The 27631-nt window shown below is 49.0% G+C and overlaps 2 protein-coding genes and 1 long non-coding RNA gene across 4 annotated transcripts in view; 1 reads left to right on the forward strand and 2 right to left on the reverse strand.

Annotated features, from left to right (window-relative positions):
- Window positions 1–3129: 3129 nt before the first annotated feature.
- The window catches only part of LOC136625774 (uncharacterized), a 32932-nt gene continuing 8430 nt past the window's right edge, over window positions 3130–27631 (reverse strand). The window contains exons 4-7 of the long non-coding RNA XR_010792579.1: window positions 6040–6180; window positions 5811–5905; window positions 5576–5722; window positions 3130–4235 (exon numbers count right to left, since the gene is read on the reverse strand). This is a non-coding gene — a long non-coding RNA (uncharacterized lncRNA). The remainder of the gene's footprint in view (window positions 4236–5575; window positions 5723–5810; window positions 5906–6039; window positions 6181–27631) is intronic.
- LOC136625773 (uncharacterized) lies at window positions 9904–12896 on the forward strand. 2 transcript variants are annotated; one of them, XM_066600255.1, is made up of 5 exons: window positions 9904–9967; window positions 10546–10639; window positions 10726–10867; window positions 11010–11160; window positions 11250–12896. In XM_066600255.1, exons 2-5 carry the CDS (start codon window positions 10589–10591, stop codon window positions 12052–12054), a joined length of 1149 nt encoding a protein of 382 aa, XP_066456352.1. In that variant the 5' UTR covers window positions 9904–9967; window positions 10546–10588; the 3' UTR covers window positions 12055–12896. The 2 variants fall into 2 exon arrangements, with proteins under 2 accessions (XP_066456352.1, XP_066456351.1); XM_066600254.1 differs by lacking the exon at window positions 9904–9967 and having other exon boundaries at window positions 10359–10639.
- Window positions 12753–20197, reverse strand: LOC136625772 (uncharacterized). Its single transcript, XM_066600253.1, has 5 exons — window positions 20076–20197; window positions 15066–15157; window positions 14811–14914; window positions 14572–14718; window positions 12753–13868 (listed from the first exon to the last, which is right to left on the reverse strand). Exons 1-5 carry the CDS (start codon window positions 20164–20166, stop codon window positions 12974–12976), a joined length of 1329 nt encoding a protein of 442 aa, XP_066456350.1. The 5' UTR covers window positions 20167–20197; the 3' UTR covers window positions 12753–12973.

The raw sequence follows: 27631 nt of genomic DNA on the forward strand, positions 1-27631 counted from the left end.
ACCTTGTATTTAAACTCATTTTTGAATTGCAGTGAATGACGTGAAAAATCGATGGCGTTCTGTCCGCGATCGTTTTAAGAAATACGAGAAAGACTGTGAGAAAAGTGGCTCTTCCCCATCGAAGAAAAAATGTGCCTACTGCGACGAATTGGCGTTCCTAAGAAGCGGTAGAGAATTGCGGTCGTAAGGTTAATTCTTCTTACACCTGCTTCATTGGTACTGTGACTCAAATGTATAGTTGACCGTTTCTAAATATTTCTTGTTTTGTCTTCCACAGATCCAGCGGGAACGTGCAGCCGTCGCAAGCCGTGAACCCTCAGGCGTCGCAAGCAGAGCTCGAGCAGGCGACATAAGTGTCCACAGATGCAGAACTGCGACAAGGTACCCCAACCTTGGACGACAGCCAACTTAGCACGCCAGATTTGGACCCCATTTCTGTAACCCCAGAAGTGGCGGATCAAACTGCATCACGCAGCAGCAGTACTGGTAGCAGAGCAGGGAACAACCGGGAGGCCAGTTCTGAGCGGTCTGGTTGGAGCGTCGCTGCTCGGCCGCGGCGGAAAAAAAATCAGCCGGATGCTGCCGAAGAAGTTGGCAATGTTGCATCACGCTGACACCGAGGATCAGTGGGATACGATGGGTGCTGCAGTGGCGGCACGCATTCGTGAATTATCATCTGAGCGTCAGTGGGCAATTGCCCCTGTAATTTATGCTGCTCTGGAGGTCTTTGCGGCTCGACGGCCTATTGCCGACTCCTGCGACATCATTAAGGCAATGAAAAATGCGGCCTTTGCTGTGCAGCCACCCACACGAATGTGGTCTCAACCCCAATCTTTCCCTGACCATCCAGAAAGGGTTTCTAGGACACCCGGCTATCCCATTCAGTATGTCTCTCACGACAGTGGCTACACGGACACCATGACGGCCAGTTCCCCTTCACAACCATCGTTCATGTCATTGATGAACAGCCCTTTGCCCCAAACAGCACAACAGGCTACCTCAGTATTGTATTCACCACCAGGCAGTTTGCAATCAGGAAGCGGTGAAGGGTTGTTCAGGAGCTATACGACATTACAGTGATCCCACTATTATAGATGGATCACTACAATGTCGTGTACGTACTAACTGCAGTTTACATCTTAGAAAAAGCTTCAAGCTCCTGGGACACTGCATGGGATTGCCGGGTGTCCCAAAAAGTTTTTTGAATGGTCATGAGAAAGATTGGGGAAAAATTTGTACTAGGGACCTGCAGCGGTACTCCCTGCTCTGCTGCTAGATGGTAAAATCCTACACATTCCTTCCCTTCGGTTTCATAACTGTGGTTGGTTCACACATGGCTGATTTCAACTGGGCAGATTATCCACTCCAACGTTACCGTGGAAAATTCCGTGATATGTCAGCCGTGTTTGAACCAGGAAATTTTTTTTGTTACTTGAGGGCAGCACCCAGCAACTATGTCCGCATGTCCGCATGCGCGGGATGTGCCTCAAAGCTGCTTCAAAACATACAACTCACAGTTGCTTGCTTTCAAACAGCGCTTTGACGCACTTCACTCTTAAATTACAAAAAAGCCAAAATTGCAGCACGGATTGAGAAATACAGCAAACGTGGTGAAACTGTACAGGAAGGTTTTTTTTTATTTTTTTAATTAAGCCCTCTGGGTGCTTTATTTATTACAAATTCTCTGCTAACTGGATGGCTGTCCTCCAAGGTTGGGATTTGACACTTCTCGAGTTCCCTGACATCCTCTGTTTTTGATTTTGTGTCTTTGTACATTTTCTCTGTATAATGTACCCTACATTTGCGTTCGCATTCCATGAATAATTTAAAAAGAAAATGGGAACAAGTGCATTTTGCACGCCTGTTCCCCTCAGTATTTCCCCTTGCTGCCTGCCCGCCAAGGTTGGGGGTTGCTACCTCGCTAGTTCCATGACACCCTTTTTTTTGTGTATATGTGTACTGGTTCTCTGTAATGTACCCTACAACAGAGTTTGCGGTACATGAAAAATTGTAAAGAAAAAAATTCTGCTGGGAACCAGTGCATTATGCCCTGGTCCCATCTGCCCTTATGCCCATGGTCCCATCTGTATTTTAGCTTGCTGACTGTCAGTGAAGTTTGGGGTTTGTGACTTCGCTCGTTCCATGCAAACATCATTCGTCGGTTGTTTAGCTTATTATTCACATGTTCAACGTTGTGCACCCTGCATTTGAGATTGCAGTACATAGTACAAAACCACACGAGAATTTGGCTGTCGACAAATGCCTTATGCCAGGTAGTTCCACTGCCGCATTCACGCTTGCTGCCTTCCCGTCAAGTTTTTGCCAACATTTTTTTTTCTTTTTGTGCATATGTACAACTTCTCCACATTAGAGTTTGTAGTACCTCAAAAAATAGACCCCCAAAAAATGTTGGGAACCAGTGCATTATGCCCCTGTGTTCCGCCTTGTATTTTAGCTTGCTGAGAGACCATCGTGTTTGGGGTTGGCTACTTCACTAGTTCCATGCCAACATCATTCTTTGATTGTTTTGCTGTTCATGTACATATTCTGAGAAGTGCACCCTACCATTGTGATTGATACATCATAGTCCGCAGTACCTGAATAATAAAAAAATAAAGCAATGTGAACAACTGCATTTAGCACTTCTGTTCCCCTCAGTTTGTTAGGTAGGTTGTTTTTTTAAAAACAAAGAACATTGGCCATGTACACCAATAAAGCTTAGATACAGCATCCTGTCTGCCAAACCGGGGATTTCTCGTTTCCCTTTTTTGGAATAACTATAAAAAAAATCACCCCACATTCGGCACTCATTACCCTTTGTTAAATTTGTTATTTTCTTTTCAATGTGGACGGTCAAAGAACTGAAACTACAACTGAGATGTGGCAAAAAGGGCTAAGATCATGTACATAAACACATTAATGAAAAGTTTTTGGCAGGGAAAATGTAGAGGTAGTGGTGTTATCTGATGGGTTTGTCTGTGTACCCAAATTATTTTCATTTGTGTTCCAAACTTTCTTGTTCGCATACTTGAATATTTATGCGCGTACCTCGAATTGAAAAATTAACCAATAAACAGTGTGGAGATAAAAACAAGTCCGGATTGTTTTTTTTAAACAGTTTTATTGCAAATTAACAGGTGAGTATGTGTGATAAACGTATTAGAATATTATTTCAATTTTTTTAAAATTTGTTTATTTAAAGAATACAGTAACATGAAAAAACTAGATTACTATCTGCAGTAAAATCTGCATAGTACATCATGCAACAAAAAACATTTTTATTTGGAAATCTGGTCTTCGGCGTTCTTCTGGAGTTTGTCGCCGGGGGATCAAGCTGCAGTTAGGGCTGCACACCACCGACACAGGAGTACTGCCATGGCACGGTGCCTTCGGGACTAAGGAAATAGTCAGTGAAGTGTTCCAGTACCTGCAACGCAGTAGCAGCTGGGCGACCAGCACCCCAGTTGATGGCCGTGTCAAAGGCAGGTTTGAGTTCTTCGACATCTACCTCGGGGCGATATTCCCGGAGATAGTTGTGAAGAACACAACATGCCTTGACAAGGTCATCAACTGTGGTAGGGTCTACCATCAGGGTAGTCCCTAACACTCTCCACTGACTAACCATAATCCCCAAGGCACACTCAACCACTCGACGTGCCCGGCTCAGCCTATAATTAAAAATCCTTTTCGGGGCATTCAGTCCTCTTCGTGGGTATGGGCGCAGCAGGTTTGGCATTAGAGGGAAAGCCTCATCCGATACCATCACAAAGGGGACTGGATGTGTAGTTCCCGGCAAAGGTTGTGGGGCTGGGAGCGTAACACCATCTCGGAGAATTTGCATCCCAATCTGTGATGTTCGCAGCACCTGAGAATCTCCAGTACTACCATAGGCGCCGACGTCGATGCAAGCAAATTTGCTATGTGCCTCAGCCACCGCCATCAGGACAACCGAAAAATATTTTTCGTAGTTGTAAAACTTGGAGCCTGAGTGCGCTGGCTGAAGCACACGGACATGCTTGCCATCAACCACGCCTAATCAGTTAGGAAATTTGGCAACAGTTTGAAAGCCTGCTGCGACACGGTGCCAAGTCTCCTCGGATGGTGAAGGCATCACAATGGGCTGCAACTTCTGCCAGATGGCGCTGCATGTGCACTTCACAATTTTGGTGATGGTTGATTTACCAACCCGAAATTGGAGATGCAGGGATGCGTAGCTCTCTCCTGTGGCCAGAAAGCTGAAAAGAAACAGAAAAAATATATATATTAGTACACTCACAAGAGCAAAATTATCACATAAGTTAAATATTCACAGTATTTAATTGGTGCACACTACAAGCAGTTTATAACAGTGGAAAATTTGGCCGATTTTGTGGCTCACAAATACGATCTGCATTCCATCCCGAGGAAGCATTTTGGAAGTTGGATTAACACTTTACAATCTCTCTATTTTTCCTCATCCATTCTCCCAATCTACAAAATAATTGTAGATGGGGAGAAAGAAAGAGAAATTTTTTTTTTAACTGCATCCTCCTGAACTGACAAAGTTCCGGAGGGTGGAGGTGCTCAACGCACCGGTGGGGCTAGCTGCTTACCTGTTTGTTGTCTTTGGCATTCTCCCTTCTGCCTCCCAGCTCGGCGATCGTGTGTCCGCTGGGGTCAGTTGGCAACCAACGGCAACAAGATCTACGCGCCAGGAGGGAGAAGAGAGAACGCTAAAGACACCGAACCGGTAAACAGCTACGCCCACGGTGCAGGATCCCAGCTACACGTTCATGAGACCGCGGGGGAAGAGGTAACACTGGCGGCCACCTGATTGCAAGCCGCAACCTCCATGCATTACATTGCACAATTTGGGCGCTTCGTAATGTGTAAAGGAGAAGGCAGGAAGGGTTACCTGTTCTGCCTTCTCCTCGGGCGACCTTGATTAGGATCAGTGCAGGAGTGCATATGCACCCAATGTGTCAGATGATTGGGTACAGATGCACTCCTGCACTGAGGTGTGCGGTCTGTCCCAACATCGTTGCAGCGGAGGGAAATGGTAATGTCGGGACCCATATACATGTGGATAACAAGCAACTTTGCATGCGCGCAAATTCCGCAACGGGATTCGCCGCAGACTTTCCACACATTGGCGCTTGCATAGCATTGCAGACAAAAATACGCAGTCCTATGCAGACGGCCGTGGTTTGCCAGCGCAATATCGCGATTGGCTAACAAGCAGCGGGAGGTCCCAATTCTGTACGGGGCTCGCAGATCCCCGCACTGAACCGTTTCTTACTCAACGACAACCAAATCTCACAGCGGGAGCGGACTCGTGCACCGGAAGAGTACTCCACGGACTCACCAGGACGCACATGAACGAGTCAGAACTGCCAACAACGGTGAGTCAGTGGAACACTCTGCAGGGGCTCAGATTCTGTCCCGCTGCGAGAATTCTCGAACAGCGATCCGCGCAGGCCGTCACGCTGACATGGTATGCCAGCTTACAATGGCGGAATTCCTATGGAAAATTCCAACACGGAATTTCCACCAGTCTGCAACAGCACAAAAATCGATTGAAAAAAAAATTACATACCGAAGGGTGATGAGCAGCCTTTCTTCTGCAGTGATCGCTTTGCGCATCTGGGTGTCTTGATATGTCAGCTCCCAGAACACCAACTCCAGAAGATGCTCGAAGGCCTCCATCGGCAGACGGCAAAACTGAACGAACTTCTCCGGATGGCTGGAGAGAGAGAGAGAGAGAGAGAGAGATTTTATAATAATACCGTTTGTGCAGCTGCGAACTTACTTTCGTGCCATACTAGGCTTACTTTTTCAAATCCTAGAAAAGACTTGTAAAGTGCCCCTTAGTACCCCTTTCGCTCAGCAGGGGATGGACCCAATAGCGCCGGGATGCACGTGCTGTCTGCAAGAAAAAAATTGGCAAGAAGAGATTAGCCCACAATCGCACATAAGTGCACACTGTGACAAAAAACATTCGGAAGTGCTATTTCAAGTTAAGCCAGTGAAACACACATAATCACATGTCAGATTGCTCACCTTTTTGGATTTCTCAGTCTGCATGAGAACTACAAGCAATAGTAATTTTCTCCTAAAGGCTTTACGGAGCCGTAGTCTGCGTTCACTGTCCATGGTGAAAGAGCAGCAGAAAATGGCCACAGGGTGTTTCCTCTTCCTTCCCTGTAAGTGGGCAGGGACAATGACATCACAGGTTTTTTTTTGCAAAGTCTAATCTGCAACAAGAAATCCACAAGAAAATACGCACGTAAAAACGCGACAATCATGCTAATTCCGCAGCGGTTTTTACCGCAGCACTTTCCCTGCGGTAAAAACGCTGGAAAATACGCGTAAAAAAACGCATCACAATTAAGACATGAGGTGCGGATTTGCCGCAGTTGCGGCTAGGTTTCGGCAAATCCGCAACGGAAAAAACGCTATAAATCCGTGGTATATAAGCCCTGTGTGAACCCAACCTTATGGTGTCAAATGCTGCAGAGAGAACCGCAAGGATCAGTAGAGAATAGTTGCCATTAGATTTAGCCATCAGGACGTCATTTGACACTTTTGTAAGGACAGTTTCTAAACAATATACGAAAACCAGATTGTAAGGGGCCAAGAAGAGAGTTTGCAGAGAGGTGGGTGATTAGACAAGAATACAGCATGCATTCCAGCAGTTTGGAACTGAAGGATTGACTGGAGACGTGGCGATAGTTGGCTTTTTTATGGGAAAATAACTGCATGTTTTAAAGAGAAGGGAAAAATACCAGAAGAAAGAGAAAGGTTAAAGATTGTTGCTAAAATTAAAGTGGGTATGAGTAGACAGTACTTTCAGGTTCTGAAAAACAAAGCGTCACTCCATCTGTTTTTTTTTCTTGGCACTTTTTAAACTAATACGTGTAGAAAACTGCCAGCTTACAAAGTTAGGGCTTAGTCAGACGGGCGTTTTTTGCCGCGATTTGCGCATGCGCATGCGTCCGGCGATTTTTTAAAACCATTGCTTCGCAATGGTATCGGACACATGAGCGCTTTTTATGCGCTCGTCCGAAAAATTATAGAACAAAAAAATCGCAGATCGCACCTATCTGCGATCTGCGATTCCTGTTCTCTTCTGTATATGCGCTCAATGGGGCCAGCGGCAGCAGCGCCGACCCCATTGAGAACATATAGAAGACAAATCATTCTTCTCTGCCACAGCTGTAACAGCTGTGGCAGAGAAGAACGATGTTTGCCCATGGAATTCAATGGAGCGGCAATACAGCCGCTCCATTGAAAGCAATGGGCTGCCGGCGTGCGCGGGGTTAATTGTCGGGAAGGGGTTAAATATATAAACCCTTCCCTGCAATTCATGCTAAAATGTGTTAAAATAAAAAAAAAATTGTATACTCACCTTTCCGCTGCAGCCGGAGTCCAGCCGCGGCCGCTGTCAGTTCTCCTGAACTGCTTCTCGGCACTATTCAGCCGGCGGGGCTTTAAAATCCCCGCCTGCTGAATGATCTGCTCTGATTGGTCACAGCCTGACCAATCAGAGGCCGGTTTCACTCACACACCCATTCATGAATTCATGAATGGGTGAGTGACTGCTGCCTCTCAGCGCTGAGCCAATCAGGGGCAGGTCTGACTCACATCCATTCATGAATTCATGAATGGGTGTGAGTGAGGCATGCCTCTGATTGGCTCAGCGCTGAGCCAATCAGGGGGCAGGTCTGACTCACACCCCCTTCACACCCACTGCAGGACGGCTGCCCGGAGCTGCAGGCAGAAGGTGAGAATGCAATTTTTTTTTATTTTAACACATTTTAGGATGGATTGCAGGTAAGGGCTTATATATTTAAGCCCTTACCGACAATTCATCCCGGGCTTGCCCGCAGCGCATTGCTTTCAATGGAGACGGCTGTATTGCCGTCTCCATTGAATGCAATGCGCTGGACAGCTCCGGCCCGTTTCTAATGAAACGCGGCTAGGAGCAGATTTTCGGGCGATTTGCGGGTGACTTGCGCGCACCGGTCACGCGATTTGCGGATGCGCATCCGTCATGCGATCCGCAAATCGCGGCAAAAAACGCCCGTCTGACTAAGGCCTTAAACACCACATCCTTTCTCCAATTACTTATGCATGATGTCTTGAATGGGCACCTTAAGGGCGCCCACCCACTGGCGTTTTTTTTTCCCTGCGAAATTCGCAGCTTTTTTTTTCTGCAGGGGTCTATGGGACTTGTAATGTTAAAATCGCGATCGCGCAAAATCGCAATTTACCGCGATTCGCGGTAAAAAAACGCCAGTGGGTGGGCGCCCTAATTCTAATTCTTTTCAATGCCATAAAGCTGATCATGTTCAACATATTTCAGTGATAAAATCCTAGGCCACTCTCACATATGCACTTAAAGGGGTTGTCCCGCGAAAGCAAGTGGGGGTATACACTTCTGTATGGCCATATTAATGCACTTTGTAATATACATTGTGCATTAAATATGAGCCATACAGAAGTTATTCCCTTACCTGCTCCGTTGCTGGCGTCCCCGTCTCCATGGTGCCGTCTAATTTCAGCGTCTTCTCCCTTCTGAATGGGGCCGCTCGTGCTGGAGAGCTGCTCCTCGTAGCTCCACCCCATCACGTGTGCCGATTCCAGCCAATCAGGAGGCTGGAATCGGCAATGGAACGCACAGAGCCCACGGTGCACCATGGGAGAAGACCTGCGGTCCACCGTGGGTGAAGATCCCGGCGGCCATCTTCGCAAGGTAAGTAAGAAGTCACCGGAGCGCGGGGATTCGGGTAAGTACTATGCGGTTTTTTTTTTAAACCCCTGCATCGGGTTTGTCTTGCGCCGAACGGGGGGGCTATTGAAAAAAAAAAAAAACCCGTTTCGGCACGGGACAACCCCTTTAACTCAGTTTCAGCTGCATTTTTTACAGTGTATGATTGCATTTTCAGCACAGTTAGCCTAGGGTCACACGGGGCGGATTTGTTGCTTATTTCCCGCGGTTGGCCGTTGCATATCCGCATTGCGGCCATTCCGTCGCGGTTGCAGTGCAATGCAGTGCGAATGTGTTTGGCCAAAATCCCGTTCTCACAGGGCGTAAAATTTTCCGCAGAGCCGCAGTGCGGATATGCAACTGCGTCGCGGTTTTGAAATATGCAGCATGTCCAATCTTTTGACGGTTCCGCAGCGTTTTTTTTTACATAGGGCCCCATGAACGCAGCTACAACCGCAATGAAAACCGCTATTGCTTGTTTTGCAGCGGTTTTCATTGCGGTTCCGCAGCAGATTGTTCGCATGAAAAAGAGGGGCAATAAAGTTTGTTCCCAGGAAGTGGTTCAGCGGCCATTTTAGCTGCTTGGCGCCATTTCAGCCAGGACTTGATGGAGACTGGAAGCAGGGAGCAGGAGCTCTGCCGGCAGAACCCCCCCACAGCGGCACCAGAGCCCCCCACAGCGGCACCACAAGAGCCCTCCACAGTGGCACCAGAGCCCTCCACAGCGGGCGTGACCAGAGGCCTCCACAGCGGGCGGCACCAGAGCCTTCCACAGCGGGCCCAGACCCCCCCACAGCGGCACCAGAGCCCCCCACAGCGGCACAAGAGCCCTCCACAGCGGGCGTGACCAGAGGCCTCCACAGCCGGACCAGGGCCCTCCACAGCGGCACCAGAGCCCTCCACAGCGGGCCCAGAGCCCTCCACAGCGGGCAGCACCAGAGCCCTCCACAGCGGGCCCAGAGCCCTCCACAGCGGGCGGCACCACAGCCCTCCACAGCGGGCCCAGACCCCCCCACAGCGGCACCAGAGCCCCCCACAGCGGCACAAGAGCCCTCCACAGCGGGCGTGACCAGAGGCCTCCACAGCCGGACCAGGGCCCTCCACAGCGGCACCAGAGCCCTCCACAGCGGGCCCAGAGCCCTCCACAGCGGGCGGCACCAGAGCCCTCCACAGCGGGCCCAGAGCCCTCCACAGCGGGCGGCACATCGGATAACGAAGGTAATGCACTACTTCGCCTATCATTGCTCTTTTGCGTCCTTTCTCTTTTGCATTGCAATGCATTTTTCCCGCCTTTTTCCTCCCTTGCTTTGCTGCACAATTTATGGCCTTTTCATCTTTTGCATTGCAATGCATTTTTCCCGCCTTTTTCCTCCCTTGCTTTGCTGCACAATTTATGGCCTTTTCATCTTTTGCATTGCAATGCATTTTTCCCGCCTTTTTCCTCCCTTGCTTTGCTGCACAATTTATGGCCTTTTCATCTTTTGCATTGCAATGCATTTTTCCCGCCTTTTTCCTCCCTTGCTTTGCTGCACAATTTATGGCCTTTTCATCTTTTGCATTGCAATGCATTTTTCCCGCCTTTTTCCTCCCTTGCTTTGCTGCACAATTTATGGCCTTTTCATCTTTTGCATTGCAATGCATTTTTCCCGCCTTTTTCCTCCCTTGCTTCTTTCCCCTTCGGCATCTGACGCGAAGATGTGAGCCTCGTTGTTATTTTGTGCAAATTGAAATTCTGCGCCACTGGGCACTAATGTTGTGTATGTAATGAAATGCAACCATTCTCTGTTTACTCACAGGACGAAAAAGATTTTCGGTTGTCGCAAAGGATATATCGGGAGTATGGCGTGGTACCAGCGAATGGGTATAAACGTTGCCAGGATGATAACATTGGTGAGTGTAGTGTGCGCTGACACAACTATATCCACCCACTTGGAATGCTATTCAACTTTTTTTCTTCTTCCCCCCCCCCCCTTCAGGTTGAAAGTAGGCCTGAGATATGGGACCCAGCCGAGACGGGCTACAGCGACCGAGATTTAAAGGCAGACGCCTGGCTATCGGTATGCACTGGCATGTATCCCGATTGGGACTCCGGAACTGCTGCCCTCCACAGTGAAATACGTAAGTTTACACTCCTGAAACTGCTTTGTTGTTTCTTCCTTGGATGTACTCAGAACTGTACTGCATCTAACAACACTCTTTATTGCAGGTGTCGGTGGTACTGCTTGTACCCTGTTTAATTGTCCTTTTTCATTATTTGCAGTTAAAGATGTCAAGAATCGTTGGCGGTCGGTTCGGGACCGCTACAAGAAGCATGAAAAAGATTGTGAAAAAAGTGGCATGTCGCCTTCACAAAAGAAATGTCCATACCAGGAGCAACTGCGCTTCCTCCGAACTAGTCGAGTGTTGCGCGCGTAAGTGCAAATAACTCTCCTAGCTCGGGTTCGATGTGGTGTCATTTTGAGGTTCTAGGTCTCTAATGTTACTCTTGTTTCGCCAACAGATCCAGCGGGAACATTGGGGCCGCGCCTCCCACGGACACCACCGCTTCACCTGACAAAGATGGGCCGGGACAGGAGCCGTGTGACGATGAGTCCAGAGAAGGTACCCCAGCCTTGGAGGACAGCCAGCGTAGCACGCCCGATTTGAACCCCACTTCCGTTTCTCCAGAAGTGGGGGAACAAATTGTGTCGTGTGGCAATACTACTGCCCCTGCCAGCAGAGCATGTGTTAGCAGGGTGGTGACTTCCGCGCGGGCCAGCCGCAGCGTTGCTGCTGGCCCGCGTCAGAAGAATAGCAAGGCAGATGCCACCCAAGAGGCGCTGTCTTTATTACGCCGTTCTGAGACGGCCGACCAGTGGGACACAATGGGTACAGCCATTGCGTCCCGCCTTCGTGAACTCAGCTCAGAGCGGCAGTGGACAATTCCGCCAGTTCTGTACACAGTGCTAGAGATTTTCGGATCGCCAAGAGCCATTGCCGATAGCACTGCCATTATTGTGGCAATGAAAAATGCAGCCTTTCCTGTTCAACACTCAAACCGCATGCTGCCTGCACCCCAATCTTTCCCTGATCAACCGCCCAGGGTTTCTAGGACACCGGTATACCCCATGCACCATGGCTCTCCTGACACTGGCTACGGCGACACTGCCTCAGGCGGTTCCCCATCACAAGCGTTATTTCTATCACTCATGAATAGCCCTCTGCAACAGACATCGCAACAGTCCACCTCACGACTGTGCACGCCACCAAATGCATCTCAATGCATTATAGGAGAAAACTCTTTTACTTATACGACATTGGAGTAATCGCAAACGTTGAGTTTGGGATAACTGCAATGTCCTACAGCAAACCATCGGAAAGTATAGGTTCCGTGGTGCTGTTGCCGTGTCTGCCAATGCACGGATTATGCTGGTGTCCCAGAAATCCAACGGATGGTCATGGGAACGATTGGGGTTGCAAACATCGCTCACTCCCAGCTAAGATGTGCTCTGCGGCAAAAGAGGCAAGGCGCACTAATTCCATTACGGCAGTGGAACGCACGTAAATTTCTTTGCGGCCTGTGCTACTGTACGAGAAGGACTGCCTTTTTTTTTTTTTTTTGTTTTCAATTTAACGCTGCCTTATTGTCCTCCAAGGTTGGGGTACATCACTTCTCTTGACTCATAGTCCTTTCTTTCCCTATATTTATTTTCATGTCTGTCTGTTTCCATGCTCACTCTATGTTTGTAACAGGAGTTCGAGCATGGAAAAAAAAAATGGTGATGACAACAGGGCCATTCTGCGTGCCTGTTGCCATCATCATTTTCGCTTGCGGCATGACCGGCAAGTGTGGCCAGAGCTATACTGCTTGTGGATTGCCAGTGAAGGAGAAAGTTAGTTGTATTCAAGTAGTGGTAATTGGTATGTGCGCTGAAAAAAAGTAGACGGCTCAACTAATGCTATGTTTATTTTGCACAAAATAAAAAACCATCATTGTCTAACCAATTCCGTTTCTTTACAATGCAGATTATATGTTTTGTGCGCCGGAAAAATTTGGAGAACAATCTTTTTTGTGAAATATTAAAACATTTTATTATGAAAACTGTTTAACACAATTTTATTGAAGTTTTTAAATTAAAGGTGGAGGAGTGTCCTTTTGTGCCTTCAATAAAATACGTATTTCTCTACGCAGTTTGGTTTCCGCTTCCTTCTGGGGCTGGGCGCCGGGGGAGGGTCACACTGCAGTTAGGGCTGCACACCACCGACACAGGAGAACTGCCATGGCACGGTGCCTTCGTGACTAAGGAAATAGTCAGTGAAGAGTTCGCGTACCTGCACTGCAGTAGCAGGCGTCCTACCTCCCCCCCAGTTGATGACCGTGTCAAAGGCAGGATCAAGTTCTTCGACATCTACCTCTGGGCGATAGTCCCGGAGGTAGTTGTGAAGAACACAACATGCCTTGACAAGGTCATCAACTGTGTTAGGGTCTACTAACAGTGTAGTCCCTAGAACTCTCCACTGACTCACCATAATCCCGAAGGCACACTCAACCACACGACGTGCCCGGCTCAGCCTATAATTAAAAATCCTTTTCCGGGCATTCAGTCCTCTCCGCGGGTATGGGCGCAACAGGTTTGGCATCAACGGGAAAGCCTCATCCGATACCATCACAAAGGGGACTGGATGTGTGGTTCCCGGGAAAGGTTGTGGGGCTGGGAGCGTGACGCCATCTCGGAGAATTTGCATCCCAATCTGTGATGTTCGCAGCACCCGAGAATCCCCAGTGCTGCCATAGGCGCCGACGTCGATGCAAACAAATTTGCTATGTGCATCAGCCACGGCCATCAGGACAATTGAAAAAAATTTTTTGTAATTGAAGAATTTGGAGCCTGAGTGGGCTGGCTGAAGCACACGCACATGTTTGCCGTCGACGGCGCCTATGCAGTTAGGAAATTTGGCAACATCTTGAAAGCCTGCTGCAACACGTTGCCAAGTGTCCTCGGTAGGTGAAGGCATCACGATGGGCTGCAACTTCTGCCAGATGGCGCTGCATGTGCACCTCACAATTTCGGTGATGGTTGATTTACCAACACGAAATTGGAGATGCAGGGATGCATAGCTCTCTCCTGTGGCCAAGAAGCTGAAAAGAAGCAGAGAAGAGAAAAAAAAATTAGTACACAATGAAGACTTGCATTACATCAACACTTCTATGTATGCAGTATTCAGATATTGTTCTCAACACGAAATAGATCGGAGAATGCAGAAGAATTCGTGTGAAGGAAATAAGATTTGCAATTGAAAGGTATACATGGGATGTGGGGGGGGGGGCGTGAAATTCTCACTATCCATTCCACACATGGTTCAGATTTCCATTCTCCCCATCCCAAACAAAAGGGGAGGGAGAATGAGAAAATGAAAACATGTTCCTGCTACACTCAGAAAGGTAACTTGGTCCCGTTCACTGCCGGTGCACAAAAAAGGTTGCCCAAGTTTGCTGGTCTGGTAAGTTCAACAATGTAGCTTCTGACAATGTCAATGAAGTCAACCAGCCACAAGATGATGCTGTTCTAATGCCACGCACGGGCAAATAAAGACCCACCCGTCCCGGTGAGATCGGGGTAGCCGTGCAGGTGTCATGATGGGCGTGGTGCTAATAACAGGGGTGCTTGATAGCCCAGCTGTGAAAAAGCAGTGTGACGTAATGCTATAGCATTACGTCCTACTACCGGAGCAATCAGTGCATAAAAAAAGGTACCGCGCAAAGATCACAGAACCAAAAAAAAAAAAGGAAAAACAACAACAAAAAAAATAACTACAGTGACACAATAAGAAATGTAACTTACCGAAGGGTGATGAGCAGCCTTTCTTCTGCAGTGATCGCCTTCCTCATCTGCGTGTCCTGGTAGGTCAGATCCCGGCGCACCAGCTCCAGAAGGCGGTCAAAGGCCTCCAGAGGCAGGCGACAAAATGAGACGAACTTCTCAGGATGGCTGCAGAGAGAAAGAGAAAGGGAGAGCGGGCTAAAATTAATAACAATTCAGAGTGCAACATCAAACCTATTCCCATGCAACACTTCACTTACTTTTTAAGATCGTGGTAGAGGCTCGCAAAATGGCCCTTCGTCCCCCTCTCGGTTAGTAGGGGATGAACCCAGAAACGTCTCTGACGCCGGGAAGCACGATCAGTCTGAAGAAGAATAAGCACATGAATTTTTAAAGCACATTAACATGAATTAAAGCACATGAATTTAAAGCACATGACTGCAATTACACTCTAGTCCGCAGTGCATAAACAAACAACAAGGAAACTAAGCACACAATGACCACAAATCGCTCACCTTTTCAGATTGTTCTCTATCCATCATAAGCACAAATGTAATCAGTCTGCGTCGGTATGCGCGGCTCAGACGGACTGTTGCTCGGTCCATGTCTGCAGAGAAAATGGCCACAAATACAAAGCTCTTCCTACCCTATGCAGAAATGGGTGGGATCGATGACCTCACAGGAAACAGTTTTTTTAAGAATCTGCACCTAGTAAAATACGCAGGCAAATCTGCAAGAAAAACCGCGCCTCTCCAAAAATAACCGCTGCGGTTTTTTCCGCAACAAAGGGCCTGCGTATTTACCGGCGGCAGAACCGCAGATAAATACGCGGTCAAAAACGCGTCTTAATTGGGCCATTGCATGCGGATTTGCCGCAGAAACGGAAAGGTTGCGGCAAATCCGCAGCGGCAAAACCGCGAACTTTCAGCAACAAATCCGCCCTGTGTGAATCCAGCCTTATAAATGCAGCCAAGCAAGCTGATAATGCCAGAACTCAAAAAATGCAGTCAAAAACGCGGTAACCACATTGTACTGTAGTGGCCCAGAGTTAATGAAATGCCGGAGCTGAAGCCACGGGGGTTGTAAGCCTGGGTTCACACAGGGCTGATTTGCTGTGGTTTTGCCACGGATTGCCGTTACATAACCGCACTGCGGCAAAACCGCTGCGTTTGCAGTGCAATGCAGCACAAATGAGATTTGCCAAAAAGCTGTTCTCACAGGACGGATTTTTTCCGCACAGCCGCAGTGCGGAAATGCAACTGCGTCGCGGTTTTAAAAGATGCAGCATGTTCATTCTTTGGTCTTTTCCGCAGCGCTTTTTTGTCCATAGATCTCTATGGACGCAGCCAAAACCGCAACAAATACGCAACAAAAAGTTAAAAAGCGCTGCTGAAAAAAACGCGTGCGGATTTTTCCGCACGAAAATCCGCAGCAAAATCTGCAAGCCCAAATTAACCTTTGAAGCGGTTTTGCCGCAGAAGCAGTTCTTCTGCGGCAAAACCGCAACGGAAAAACCGCAGCAAAACCGCGGCAAATCTGCCCTGTGTGAACCCAGCCTAAGGGTATACAGGCATGACAGGGTTAATAGGGAGTTAAGGGTTAAAATAAGGGGAGGATCATGGAAAGGGGAGTGTAAGGGGGAGAGAGGTTGGAATGTATGAGAAAGAAGGAGGAGGAGCCTGTGCCTTAGAAGACCATTGGAGAAGACATAAGAAGGACGTGCAACAGGAATGGAGAAGAGTGACGCAGAGAAAAAAAAGAAGTTTGAACAGCCTAAAAAGCCTGAAGAGGGCTGCACTGGCTGGAGAACATGTCTGGAGAGGACTTGGAAACGCTGGAGTCAAGGCCTGCGACAGGAGCAGTGAGGGACTGAAGGCCGTGGAGGGCGTGTGCGCCGGTGAAGCTTAGCCCTGAGCACATGCTGACGCGCTGGCACCACATAAGGAGCCCATCACCAGTCCCTCCGGGCAGGCTTCCTCCTGTAGCAGTGCAAGTGGGAGGCAGCTGGCCCGGGAGGAATCCCACTCGGCGGCATGGTGTAGCGTCCGTTACTAGGCCCTGTGCTGCGAGGTGAGAGAGATTGCAGGCGCACGCAGGGGGGAGAGAGATTTTAGTAATTTCATGGGATGCATGTGGGAGTTTTGACAGAGACAGGAGGCAGGGACTGCTCCATCGCCTGTTTCTGCATGGACCACACCGTCAAGAGCATCATGGAGTAGAGGGAACATTTCGAGTGGAAGCTCGGCTGGGGTGACTGGGGTAGAACAGGCAGCGGGTGTAGTGGGAGTAGCGGTCGCAGTGCAGATGGAGAAAGATGGGAATGGAGTACATTTGGACAACAGGGCAAGAGGGGAGGTATATGTTTGCTTTGAGGGACTGCTAAGGGCTCACTTAAAGAAGGAGGTGAGGGAAAAATATGGGGTAATTGGGGGTTCTCTGTCTTTTTGTGGGGTGCATCCACTAGCATCAAGACAATTTAGAGCATGCAAATGTTTTTTTTTTTTTCCCGGCATGTGGATTGCACTTGTCTTGCGGATGCTAATGCATCCCTATGGGCAGCTAGAGCTGCGGACCTCCCGCGCAGGAGACACGCGCAGATTTTATAATGAAAATCAAAATGGGATGCAGATGGGTAACCAGGGGAGCCAGAAGCCTAGCAGGCATGTCCCAGCTGTATAACTATTAAGATGAACCTTGAGCACACCCTAATAGATTACTTTATAGTTTTATTTCCATTGGATAACGGTGATAATGTGACCGGAGACCGCTCACTGCGACCATCGGTGACAGCTCCAGGCTCTTGTCTACTTTTAGTAGCCAGGAGAAGGGAGATTTTAAATTTCCCAGGTCCTCTCCAGCTTCTGTGCTTGTTTCCGCCATTTTGGCAACGGGCTCATGCGCCGAAGCTGGGAAATGGTCTGCGGATAAGGATCCTATCGGGGAACATCTCCAGAGGCCTTAAGTAAGTAATTTCACCCTCATGGTTCAGATCCGGAGATGAAACTTTAGCTTTTTTTACTTTTACGTGATTGCTGTTATCCATTAGATAACAGCGATCACGTGACTAAGAACTGCATAACGTGGCACCCCGGAAGATATCCAGGCTTTCGGCTACATTTAGTAACCAGGAGCAGGGATATTTTAAATTACGCCGGCAATCTGCGGGTTTTGTGCATACATCTGCCAGTTTGGCAACAGACATGTGCACAGAAGCTGTGCTAAGATCCGTGGATAAATCCAGGGACCTTTGGTACATAATTTCATCTCCCCTCACGGACATGATCCATGAAAGGAGATGAAGCTTAAACTTTTTTCTTTTTTTATACTTTTTTTTTAGTAGTTTCCATGATCGCCATTATCCATTGTGACTGGAACCCGCATACAGCAGCTCCCGTTGAGATCTCTCTGCTCTCAGCTATACATGGTTGCGCCAGGCAGAGAGTTTTAAAATTTCCCGACCGCGTCCCCTTCTGTGCATGCGCAGAAAACGAAGTCAGAACGTTGCAGGGCATCACAGAGGACGGGGGTGAGTACTTTCAGCTCCCTTCATGGATCCAAATCTTAAACTTTTATTAACTTTTTTTATATCTCTAGTACCTGACAGCATGGAGCTGTCACATCTACTGCCCACATGGCTTTAATCCCCAGAGTAAGAGTGTTTTTCCGGCCTGGGGATTAAAGCCCACTTAGCCAGGATGTAAAAAGTCTATGAGCTGGTCACTAAGGTTTTAAAAAAGAACCATATGCACAATATCACTGCAATCATTATGACTCCTATAATTATGTCAATACGGTCACCGTACAAAACCCACTATACCAAAACCAGCATTGCGAATAATAACACTATATAAGGGCCAAATAATACCACCACACCGTGATCACATATTACCACCACATAGTCATGGAATAATACCTCCAGACTAATATTGAATTTAGATCACTACAAAGATTAGCATTACCATTAATAACACTATATATGTGCCAAATAATTACTGGGTAATAATACCCCTCATGGACGCTACATGGCCCCTACTTGGTAATAAAACCCCCTTATGTCCTGCACTTGGCAAAAAGCACCCCCTCTTATGTCTCCTAGATGGTAATAATGCTCCCTTATGTCCCCATTCAATAATAATGCCCCTCATAGGCCCTCATATGGCAATAATAACCCTCATAGTCCCCCATGTAGTAATACCACGCCTCATTGTCATGCCCCCATTCGGTAATAATGCCTTTTATAAATAATAAAAAAAACTTGTGCCGATCCTCCCTACCTTTGCAGTCACCCACAGACTTCCACTTAGAGCGATCGCTATGGCCAGTTCCCGCCTGCAGCATTCACGTGAGATTGTCATGTGATCACTCACTACCCAAAAGTCAGTGAGTGACAGAGTACTGCACAAACTGCAGAGCCAGGAGTGGGAGGAGCGGCACAGTGGAGCATAACGTATTTTTTATTTTATTACAATTCAACAGACAATTAAAAAAAATATCCAATCCTCCACCGGCCCCAAGGCCTGACTGGCCCCCTTGGAACTTTCCTGGTGGGTTTAATGGGGACAGAGCAGAAAACTGATAGATCTGTCTGCATTGCAGCGGCCCAGGTTGCTTATTGCAGGAACAATTCTCAAAGACTGCAATTACCAACGCAGGCCACTGCAATACGGACAGAGATGGCAGTTTCTGGCTTTGTCCCCACCGACAGCAGACACAATATCAACTGATCACCAGGGGTCACAAGCGGCGGATTCCTACCAATCAGCTATTATTGACCTATCCTGACTCAATAGTAATCCTGCATCGCAGTGCACCCACTCAGCAGTGGCATTGGCCACCTAGCCCGCTGGCTTTCTACTTTGCCTACTTGGCCACATCATAATCTTGACCATTAGCTTAACATCTGTCCGAATGCTGGTGTAGCTTCCCTCACAGGCAGTACTGCCACTAACAGCAGTACTGCCCTGTCTTACAATGATCACCTATATATGTGACATACCTATGTGAGAGTTAATGAAACCTCCTATCGGTGGAAGGGATTGGTCAAGTTCTGCTCTACCGAGACCCTCCCTACTTATGCCCCTGCCTTATCTATCTCTTAAAATACCTGCCTCTTTTTGGACCTTTCACCTTTTTCTTGCCCCTCAGCCGGCCTCTTCTCCGACTCCCAGCCTGCATAAAGGGTCATATAACCAGGCCTATGCCCTCCCTGCTGGGCTCCTGAGTCAACTAGAATAACTCCGTCCATATAACTGTATTCCTTCATGGATAGGAAGAGGGACAGCTTCAGGGAGAGGAGGAAAAAAATTTTTTTTTAAATCACCCTTTTCCCTAAATTTCTCCCCCTTCATGTTTCTCTGTTTCTCCGCTTCATGTGCCTGCACCCCTCACCTTATGGCTCCTCGTATCTAGCTATGCCTGTCTCTCATCGCGCTTTCCAAAAGCTGATTCTATGTACTAAAAATAGAAAGGGAAAGTAAGAAATGCTGGAAATTCCAGAGTCAGACTGATATCCGGGAGGATCTTACAGATGTCCGGGCTCTTCACCGCCAGAACCTGAAGGACTTGTTTACAAGCGTTCACTGAGCAGAAATATACAATGTTACTATCCTGTAACATAGAAACCAAAACACACAGTGGAGTTATACGCCGTCCACTAAAGGGCAAATACATTGATGATTACAAAATGCATACAAATTAGGGTTTTTGAGGATGCAGAATGATTTTTCAGGATTTTTGAGGATGCTTGAAATATAAACCCTAGTTCAAAATTGAGCCCTAGTTACAGTTAATAAAAAAGACAATGTAAATGTACAGGCAGCTGTACATGTAAAAAAGTAAAATCTCTTAGAGCAAAAATTAACATAAGACCCTGTCTTATTTTCAGGGAAACAGGGTACACACACATACATATGAAGGCCCTAGGTCAACAATGAGGAAATGTAAGTGATGTTAATTATATATTAGTACATAGATATAATAGGGTGTTTGGTGTCGGGGTTCAGTTTACTAATTAGGTATGTTCATATCATGAGTTTCCAGCTTCTTTACCTCAGAACATTTGTGTTGTTGTTCTGCAGGGTTAATTGACCTCCTTGTGTGTTGATGTGATTGTATCCTCCTGGGTAGCGTGTTGTAAGGCCGGCTGCACACTGCCTGCATCGGATTCTGGATGCAGGATCCCGCAAGCGAATCCTACCCTGGGCCCGGTCGGTGACTCCACGCGCCTGTCTTTATCTGTGCTGCGGATGGTCTGGACGGCTCTCCGGCTCCTATTGACTTCAATAGAAGCCATCCGTGCGGACAGCGCACTAAAATAGAGCATGCTGTGATTTTTCCTCGGGATGCTCGTGCGCTAGAGTAAGCGCTTTTCCATAGCATGCTATGGACGGTATTTGCTACAGAACCCGGAGGCGGACGCCCGCTCCGGATTCAGCAATGCAAATCCACCCGTATGCAGGTGGCCTAAAGCTGCTACTTGATATGTAGATTATTGGGTGGACCATTGCTGGCAGATGACATATTTGCTGTAAGGGTAAAAGACACTGCTATCCTGGTTCTCCTCCTACTTATCTGCCCGCTCCTTCTGCAGCATCCCAGTGGCCACCTACACATGAAGCCCACACAGAAGAGCTGGGAGGGTAGAGTTAGCTGTCAGACAGTCACATATATAGGGTCCAACATACCACGTGACAGGACATAAATTGATACTTTTCCAGACATATCCCAGCCACTTTCAGATATTAACCCTTTCCAATCCACTGACGTCTGAAGACATTCTGATTGAAGCCTGTACAGCTCCAATGTCGTAAGATGTCCAGCAGGGTATTCTTACTCTATGTTACTGGCCGCTTTGTTGTCGGGGGTCTCTCTAGTATGTCCCATACTGCAGCACTGGCTCTAGCCAGCAGATGGCGCCATTGTAAAATGGCAGAAAGGGAAAGCCCCCTAGGAAACCCTGAACCCAAAATTGGATTGCAAAGGGTTAACCTCTCATATGCTGCAGCTGTGCAATACACACAACAAGAAACTAGACATTTTGCACAGTGCATCTACACAAAAGACATGACAAGCATGACAATTATGGAGGGGTCAGAAATAGGTGTTTTGGGCTACTACACTTCAGTGTCTCCTTCGCTGGCTCTACCTCCTCTTCTCTTCCCCTTGCTGTTGGGGTCCCCCAAGGGTTCAGTTCTCGGCTCTCTCCTCTTCTCCATCTACACAGCTATTGGACAAACAATCAGAAGATTTGGCTTTCAGTACCATCTCTGTGCTGACAATACCCAGTTATACACCTCCTCCCGTGACATCACAGCGCCTGTCCTCCAAAACGCCACCGACTGTCTGTCCGCTGTCTCTAACACTGTGTCCTCTCTACATAAAACTAAACCTCTTAAAAACTGACCTACTAGTGTTTCTGCCCTCTGCTAACTGACCTCATCCTGACATCTCCATCTCAGTGTGTGGCACCTTAACTCCCAGCACGCCTGCTGTCTTGGGGTCATATTTGACTTTGATCTCTCCTTTACATCCAATCTCTGGCCCGAACATGTGACCTGCACCTCAAGAACATTGCAAGAATCCACCCTTTTCTCACTGTGGACACGCTAAAGATGCTCACTGTTGCCCTCAACCGCTCGATTATTGCAACTTGCTGCTGATCGGCCTTTTCTGCTCCAGATTCTACCCCCTCCAATCCATTCTGAATGTGGCAGCAAGTCTCATCTTCCTGTCCAGCTGATACTCAGATGCCTCTGCCCTGTGCCGGTCACTGCACTGGCTGCCTGTCAAATACAGAATTCAATTCAAATTCACTACCTTCATCCATAAAGCTCTCCACAGCACCGTGCCGCCCTACATTGCTTCCCTCATCTCAATCCACCACATAGTCCGCACCCTTCACTCCGCTAATGAAATCAGATTAAGCTTTCCTTTACTTCAAACCTCTCATTCCTGCCTCTAAGACTTTTCCAGAGCAGCACCAGTCCTCTGGAACGCACTACCCCAAACTATCCAGGCAATCCCTGACACACAAAACTTCAGGTGCACTCTAAAAACGCACCTCTTCAGGGAGGCATACCATATCCCCTAAACCAAACCCCTCTGTACTCTGCCTGATAACCTTTTTTAGTTTTTGACTGGAACGGGTCCCTAACTTTATGCAGGCTGGCGTCACGACAAACCAACATCTTACCGTATCCGACTCCGCGGGTAGCAGGTTGTAACAACTACCTATTTTATTTTGCTTTTCAGTAGTTTATTATTTTTACCACTGGCTGTAGCTTGGCCCAACAGACCATCATTTTTGCCATCTGCCAAAAGGTGCAGTAGAGCCACCATGACTACCATCTCATTTCTGCCCTGCTGCTTAAACGCCTCCTAGGTCTGGGTCACTGCATACGTATCTATTAGAGATGAGCGAACGTACTCGTCCGAGCTTGATACTCGTTCGAGTATTAGCGTGTTCGAGATGCTCGTTACTCGTAAGGAGTACCACGCGATGTTCGGGTTACTTTCACTTTAATCTCTGAGACGTTAGCGCGCTTTTCTGGCCAATTAAAAGACAGGGAAGGCATTACAACTTCCCCCTGCGACGTTCAAGCCCTATACCACCCCCCTGCAGTGAGTGGCTGGCGAGATCAGGTGTCACCCGAGTATAAAAATCGGCCCCACCCGCGGCTCGCCACAGTTGCGTTCTGACATAGAGGAGGGAAAGTGCTATCTTGTTGGAGCTGCTATAGGGAGAGTGTTAGGAGTATTTTAGGCTTCAAGAACCCCAACGGTCCTTCTTAGGGCCACATCTAACCGTGTGCAGTAGTGTGGAGGCTGCTTTTTACAGTGTTGCACTTTTTTTTTTTTGGTATATCGGCCGTGCAGAGCATTGCGCCCTGCAGTAATATTCCAGGGCCAGAAGCGCTTAGGCAGGGACAGAAGACATATTGATTGAATATAGGCAGTGGGCCTTTGCAAAAGAATTTGGGGAAAAAAATCTATCTGGGCTGCCTGTGACTGTCCTCAGTGTTCTGGGTCTGTGCTGGGTGTAGTAGTTCTCCAAATTCATACGCAGCCAGCTAAGTGTTACAGCAGGCTTGCGCAAAATTATTTCCTGGCGTTTCGTAAGCGAAGTCAGCCTCCAACCACAGGCCAATAAGCGGCACATTTAATTACAGCGTTCTGTTTCTGCATTACTGGTAATACAGCATGCTGAGGGGTAGGGGTAGGCCTAGAGGACGTGGACGCGGGCGAGGACGCGGAGGCCCAAGTCAGGGTGTGGGCACAGGCCGAGCTCCTGATCCAGGTGTATCGCAGCCGACTGCTGCGGGATTAGGAGAGAGGCACGTTTCTGGCGTCCCCACATTCATCGCACAATTAATGGGTTCCCGGGGTCCGGGGGATGAGGCTGGGGACTTCCGGCAACTGTCTCAAGACCTTTCAGTGGGTGAGGAGGACGATGACGTTGAGACACAGTTGTCTATCTGTGAGGTAGTAGTAAGGGCAGTAAGTCCGAGGGAGGAGCGCACAGAGGATTCGGAGGAAGAGCAGCAGGACAATGAGGTGACTGACCCCACCTGGTTTGCTACGCCTACTGAGGACAGGTCTTCAGAGGGGAAGGCAAGGGCAGCAGCAGGGCAGGTTGCAAGAGGCAGTGCGGTGTCCCGGGGTAGAGGCAGGGCCAGACCGAATAATCCACCAACTGTTTCCCAAAGCGCCCCCTCGCGCCATGCCACCCTGCAGAGGCCGAGGTGCTCAAAGGTCTGGCAGTTTTTTACTGAGAGTGCAGACGACCGACGAACAGTGGTGTGCAAACTTTGTTGCGCCAAGATCAGCCGGGGAGCCACCACCACCAGCCTCACCACCACCAGCATGCGCAGACATATGATGGCCAAGCACCCCAAGGTGGGACGAAGGCCGTTCACCGCCTCCGGTTTGCACCGCTGCCTCTCCCCATGTGCCCCAACCTGCCACTGAGATCCAACCCCGCCCTGAGGACACAGGCACTACCGTCTCCTGGCCTGCACCCACACCCTCACCTCCGCTGTCCTCGGCCCCATCCAGCAATGTCTGTCAGCGCAGCGTCCAGCCGTCGCTAGTGCAAGTGTTTGAGCGCAAGCGCAAGTACGCCGCCACACACCCGCACGCTCAAGCGTTAAATGTGCACATAGCCAAATTTATCAGCCTGGAGATGCTACCGTATAGGGTTGTGGAAATGGAGTCCTTCAAAAGTATGATGGCGGCGGCGGCCCCACGCTACTCAGTTCCTAGTCGCCACTACTTTTCCCGATGTGCCGTCCCAGCCTTGCACGACCACGTCTCCCGCAACATTGTACGTGCCCTCACCAACGCGGTTACTGCCAAGGTCCACTTAACAACGGACACGTGGACAAGCACAGGCGGGCAGGGCCACTATATCTCCCTGACGGCACATTGGGTGAATTTAGTGGAGGCTGGGACAGAGTCAGAGCCTGGGACTGCTCACGTCCTACCCACCCCCAGAATTGCGGGCCCCAGCTCGTTGCTGGTATCTGCGGCGGTGTATGCTTCCTCCACTAAAGCACCCTCCTCCTCCAACGCAACCTCTGTCTCGCAATCAAGATGTGTCAGCAGCAGCAGCACGTCGCCAGCAGTCGGTGTCGCGCTGCGTGGCAGCACAGCGGTGGGCAAGCGTCAGCAGGCCGTACTGAAACTACTCAGCTTAGGAGATAAGAGGCACACGGCCCACGAACTGCTGCAGGGTCTGACAGAGCAGACCGACCGCTGGCTTGCGCCACTGAGCCTCCAACCGGGCATGGTCGTGTGTGACAACGGCCGTAACCTGGTGGCGGCTCTGCAGCTCGGCAGCCTCACGCACGTGCCATGCCTGGCCCACGTCTTTAATTTGGTGGTTCAGCGCTTTCTGAAAAGCTACCCATGCTTGTCAGACCTGCTCGGAAAGGTGCGCCGCCTCTGCGCACATTACCGCAAGTCCCACACGGACGCTGCCACCCTGCGCACCCTGCAACATCGGTTTCATCTGCCAGTGCACCGACTGCTGTGCGACGTGCCCACACGGTGGAACTCTACGCTCCACATGTTGGCCAGGCTCTATGAGCAGCGTAGAGCTATAGTGGAATACCAACTCCAACATGGGCGGCGCAGTGGGAGTCAGCCTCCTCAATTCTTTTCAGAAGAGTGGGCCTGGTTGGCAGACATCTGCCAGGTCCTTGGAAAGTTTGAGGAGTCTACCCAGGTGGTGAGCGGCGATGCTGCAATCATTAGCGTCAGCATTCCTCTGCTATGCCTCTTGAGAAGTTCCCTGCAAAGCATAAAGGCAGACGCTTTGCGCTCGGAAACAGAGCCGGGGGAAGACAGTATGTCGCTGGATAGTCAGAGCACCCTCCTGTCTATATCTCAGCGCGGTGAGGAGGAGGAGGAAGATGAGGAGAAGGGGGAAGAGACAGCTTGGCCCACTGCTGAGGGTACACATGCTGCTTGCCTGTCATCCTTTCAGCGTGTATGGCCTGAGGAGGAGGAGGAGGATCCTGAAAGTGATCTTCCTAGTGAGGACAGCCATGTGTTGCGTACAGGTACCCTGGCACACATGGCTGACTTCATGTTAGGATGCCTTTCTTGTGACCCTCGCGTTACACGCATTCTGGCCACTACGGATTACTGGGTGTACACAATGCTTGACCCACGGTATAAGGAGAACCTTTGCACTCTCATAGCCGAAGAGGAAAGGGGTTCGAGAGTGATGCTATACCACAGGACCCTGACGGACAAACTGATGGTAAAATTCCCATCCGACAGCGCTAGTGGCCAAAGGCGCAGTTCCGAGGGCCAGGTAGCAGGGGAGGCGCGGAGATCAGGGAGCATGTACAGCACAGGCAGGGGAACACTCTCTAAGGCCCTTGACAGCTTTATGGCTCCCCAGCAAGACTGTGTCACCGCTCCCCAGTCAAGGCTGAGTCGGCGGGAGCACTGTAAAAGGATGATGAGGGAGTACGTAGCCGATCGCACGACCGTCCTCCGTGACGCCTCTGCCCCCTACAACTACTGGGTGTCAAAGCTGGACACGTGGCCTGAACTCGCGCTATATGCCCTGGAGGTGCTTGCTTGTCCTGCGGCTAGCGTCTTGTCAGAGAGGGTGTTTAGTGCGGCTGGGGGAATCATCACAGATAAGCGTACCCGCCTGTCAACCGACAGTGCCGACAGGCTTACACTCATCAAGATGAACAAAGCCTGGATTTCCCCAGACTTCTCTTCTCCACCAGCGGACATCAGCGATACCCAAGCAATACGTAGGCTGCACCTGCGGATGGAAGCATCGTTCTCTATCCCCATCAAAAACGGGGACCTTTTTGCTTCATCAATCTGTGTATAATATTCCTTCTCCTCCTGCTCCTCCTCCTGAAACCTCACATAATCACGCCGAACGGGCAATTTTTCTTAGGCCCACAAGGCTCAGTCATATAATTTTTCTAAACAATTTTTATACGTTTCAATGCTCATTAAAGCGTTGAAACTTTCACCTCAACCAATTTTTATTTTTACTGGGCTGCCTCCAGGCCTAGTTACCAATTAAGCCACATTAACCAAAGCGATTAATGGGTTTCACCTGCCCTCTTGGTTGGGCATGGGCAATTTTTCTCAGGTACATTAGTACTGTTGGTACACCAATTTTTGGGGGCCCTCGCCTACAGTGTAATCTAATTAATTTTTAGCCCACCTGCATTACAGCTGACGTTACATCAGCTGTGTTGGGCACTGCAATGAGATATATTTATGTACCGCCGGTGGGTTCCAGGGAGCCACCCATGCTGTGGGTCCACAGGGAGTTGTAACTGCATGTGTCCACTTCTAAAGAACCCCAGTCTGACTGGGGCATGCAGTGTGGGCCAAAGCCCACCTGCATTAAACATGACATTATTACCTCAGCTGTGATGGGCAATGCAATGGGATATATTTATGTACCGCCGGTGGCTTCCTGGCACCCACCCATGCTGTCGGTCCACAGGGACTTCACAATAGGGAGTTGTACCTGCCTGTGTCTATGAATTAAAAACCCTGGTCCAGTTGGGGCATGCAGTGTGGGCCGAAGCCCACC

This window comes from Eleutherodactylus coqui, chromosome 4 (assembly GCF_035609145.1).
Source record: "Eleutherodactylus coqui strain aEleCoq1 chromosome 4, aEleCoq1.hap1, whole genome shotgun sequence".
NCBI classification, from domain to species: domain Eukaryota; kingdom Metazoa; phylum Chordata; class Amphibia; order Anura; family Eleutherodactylidae; genus Eleutherodactylus; species Eleutherodactylus coqui.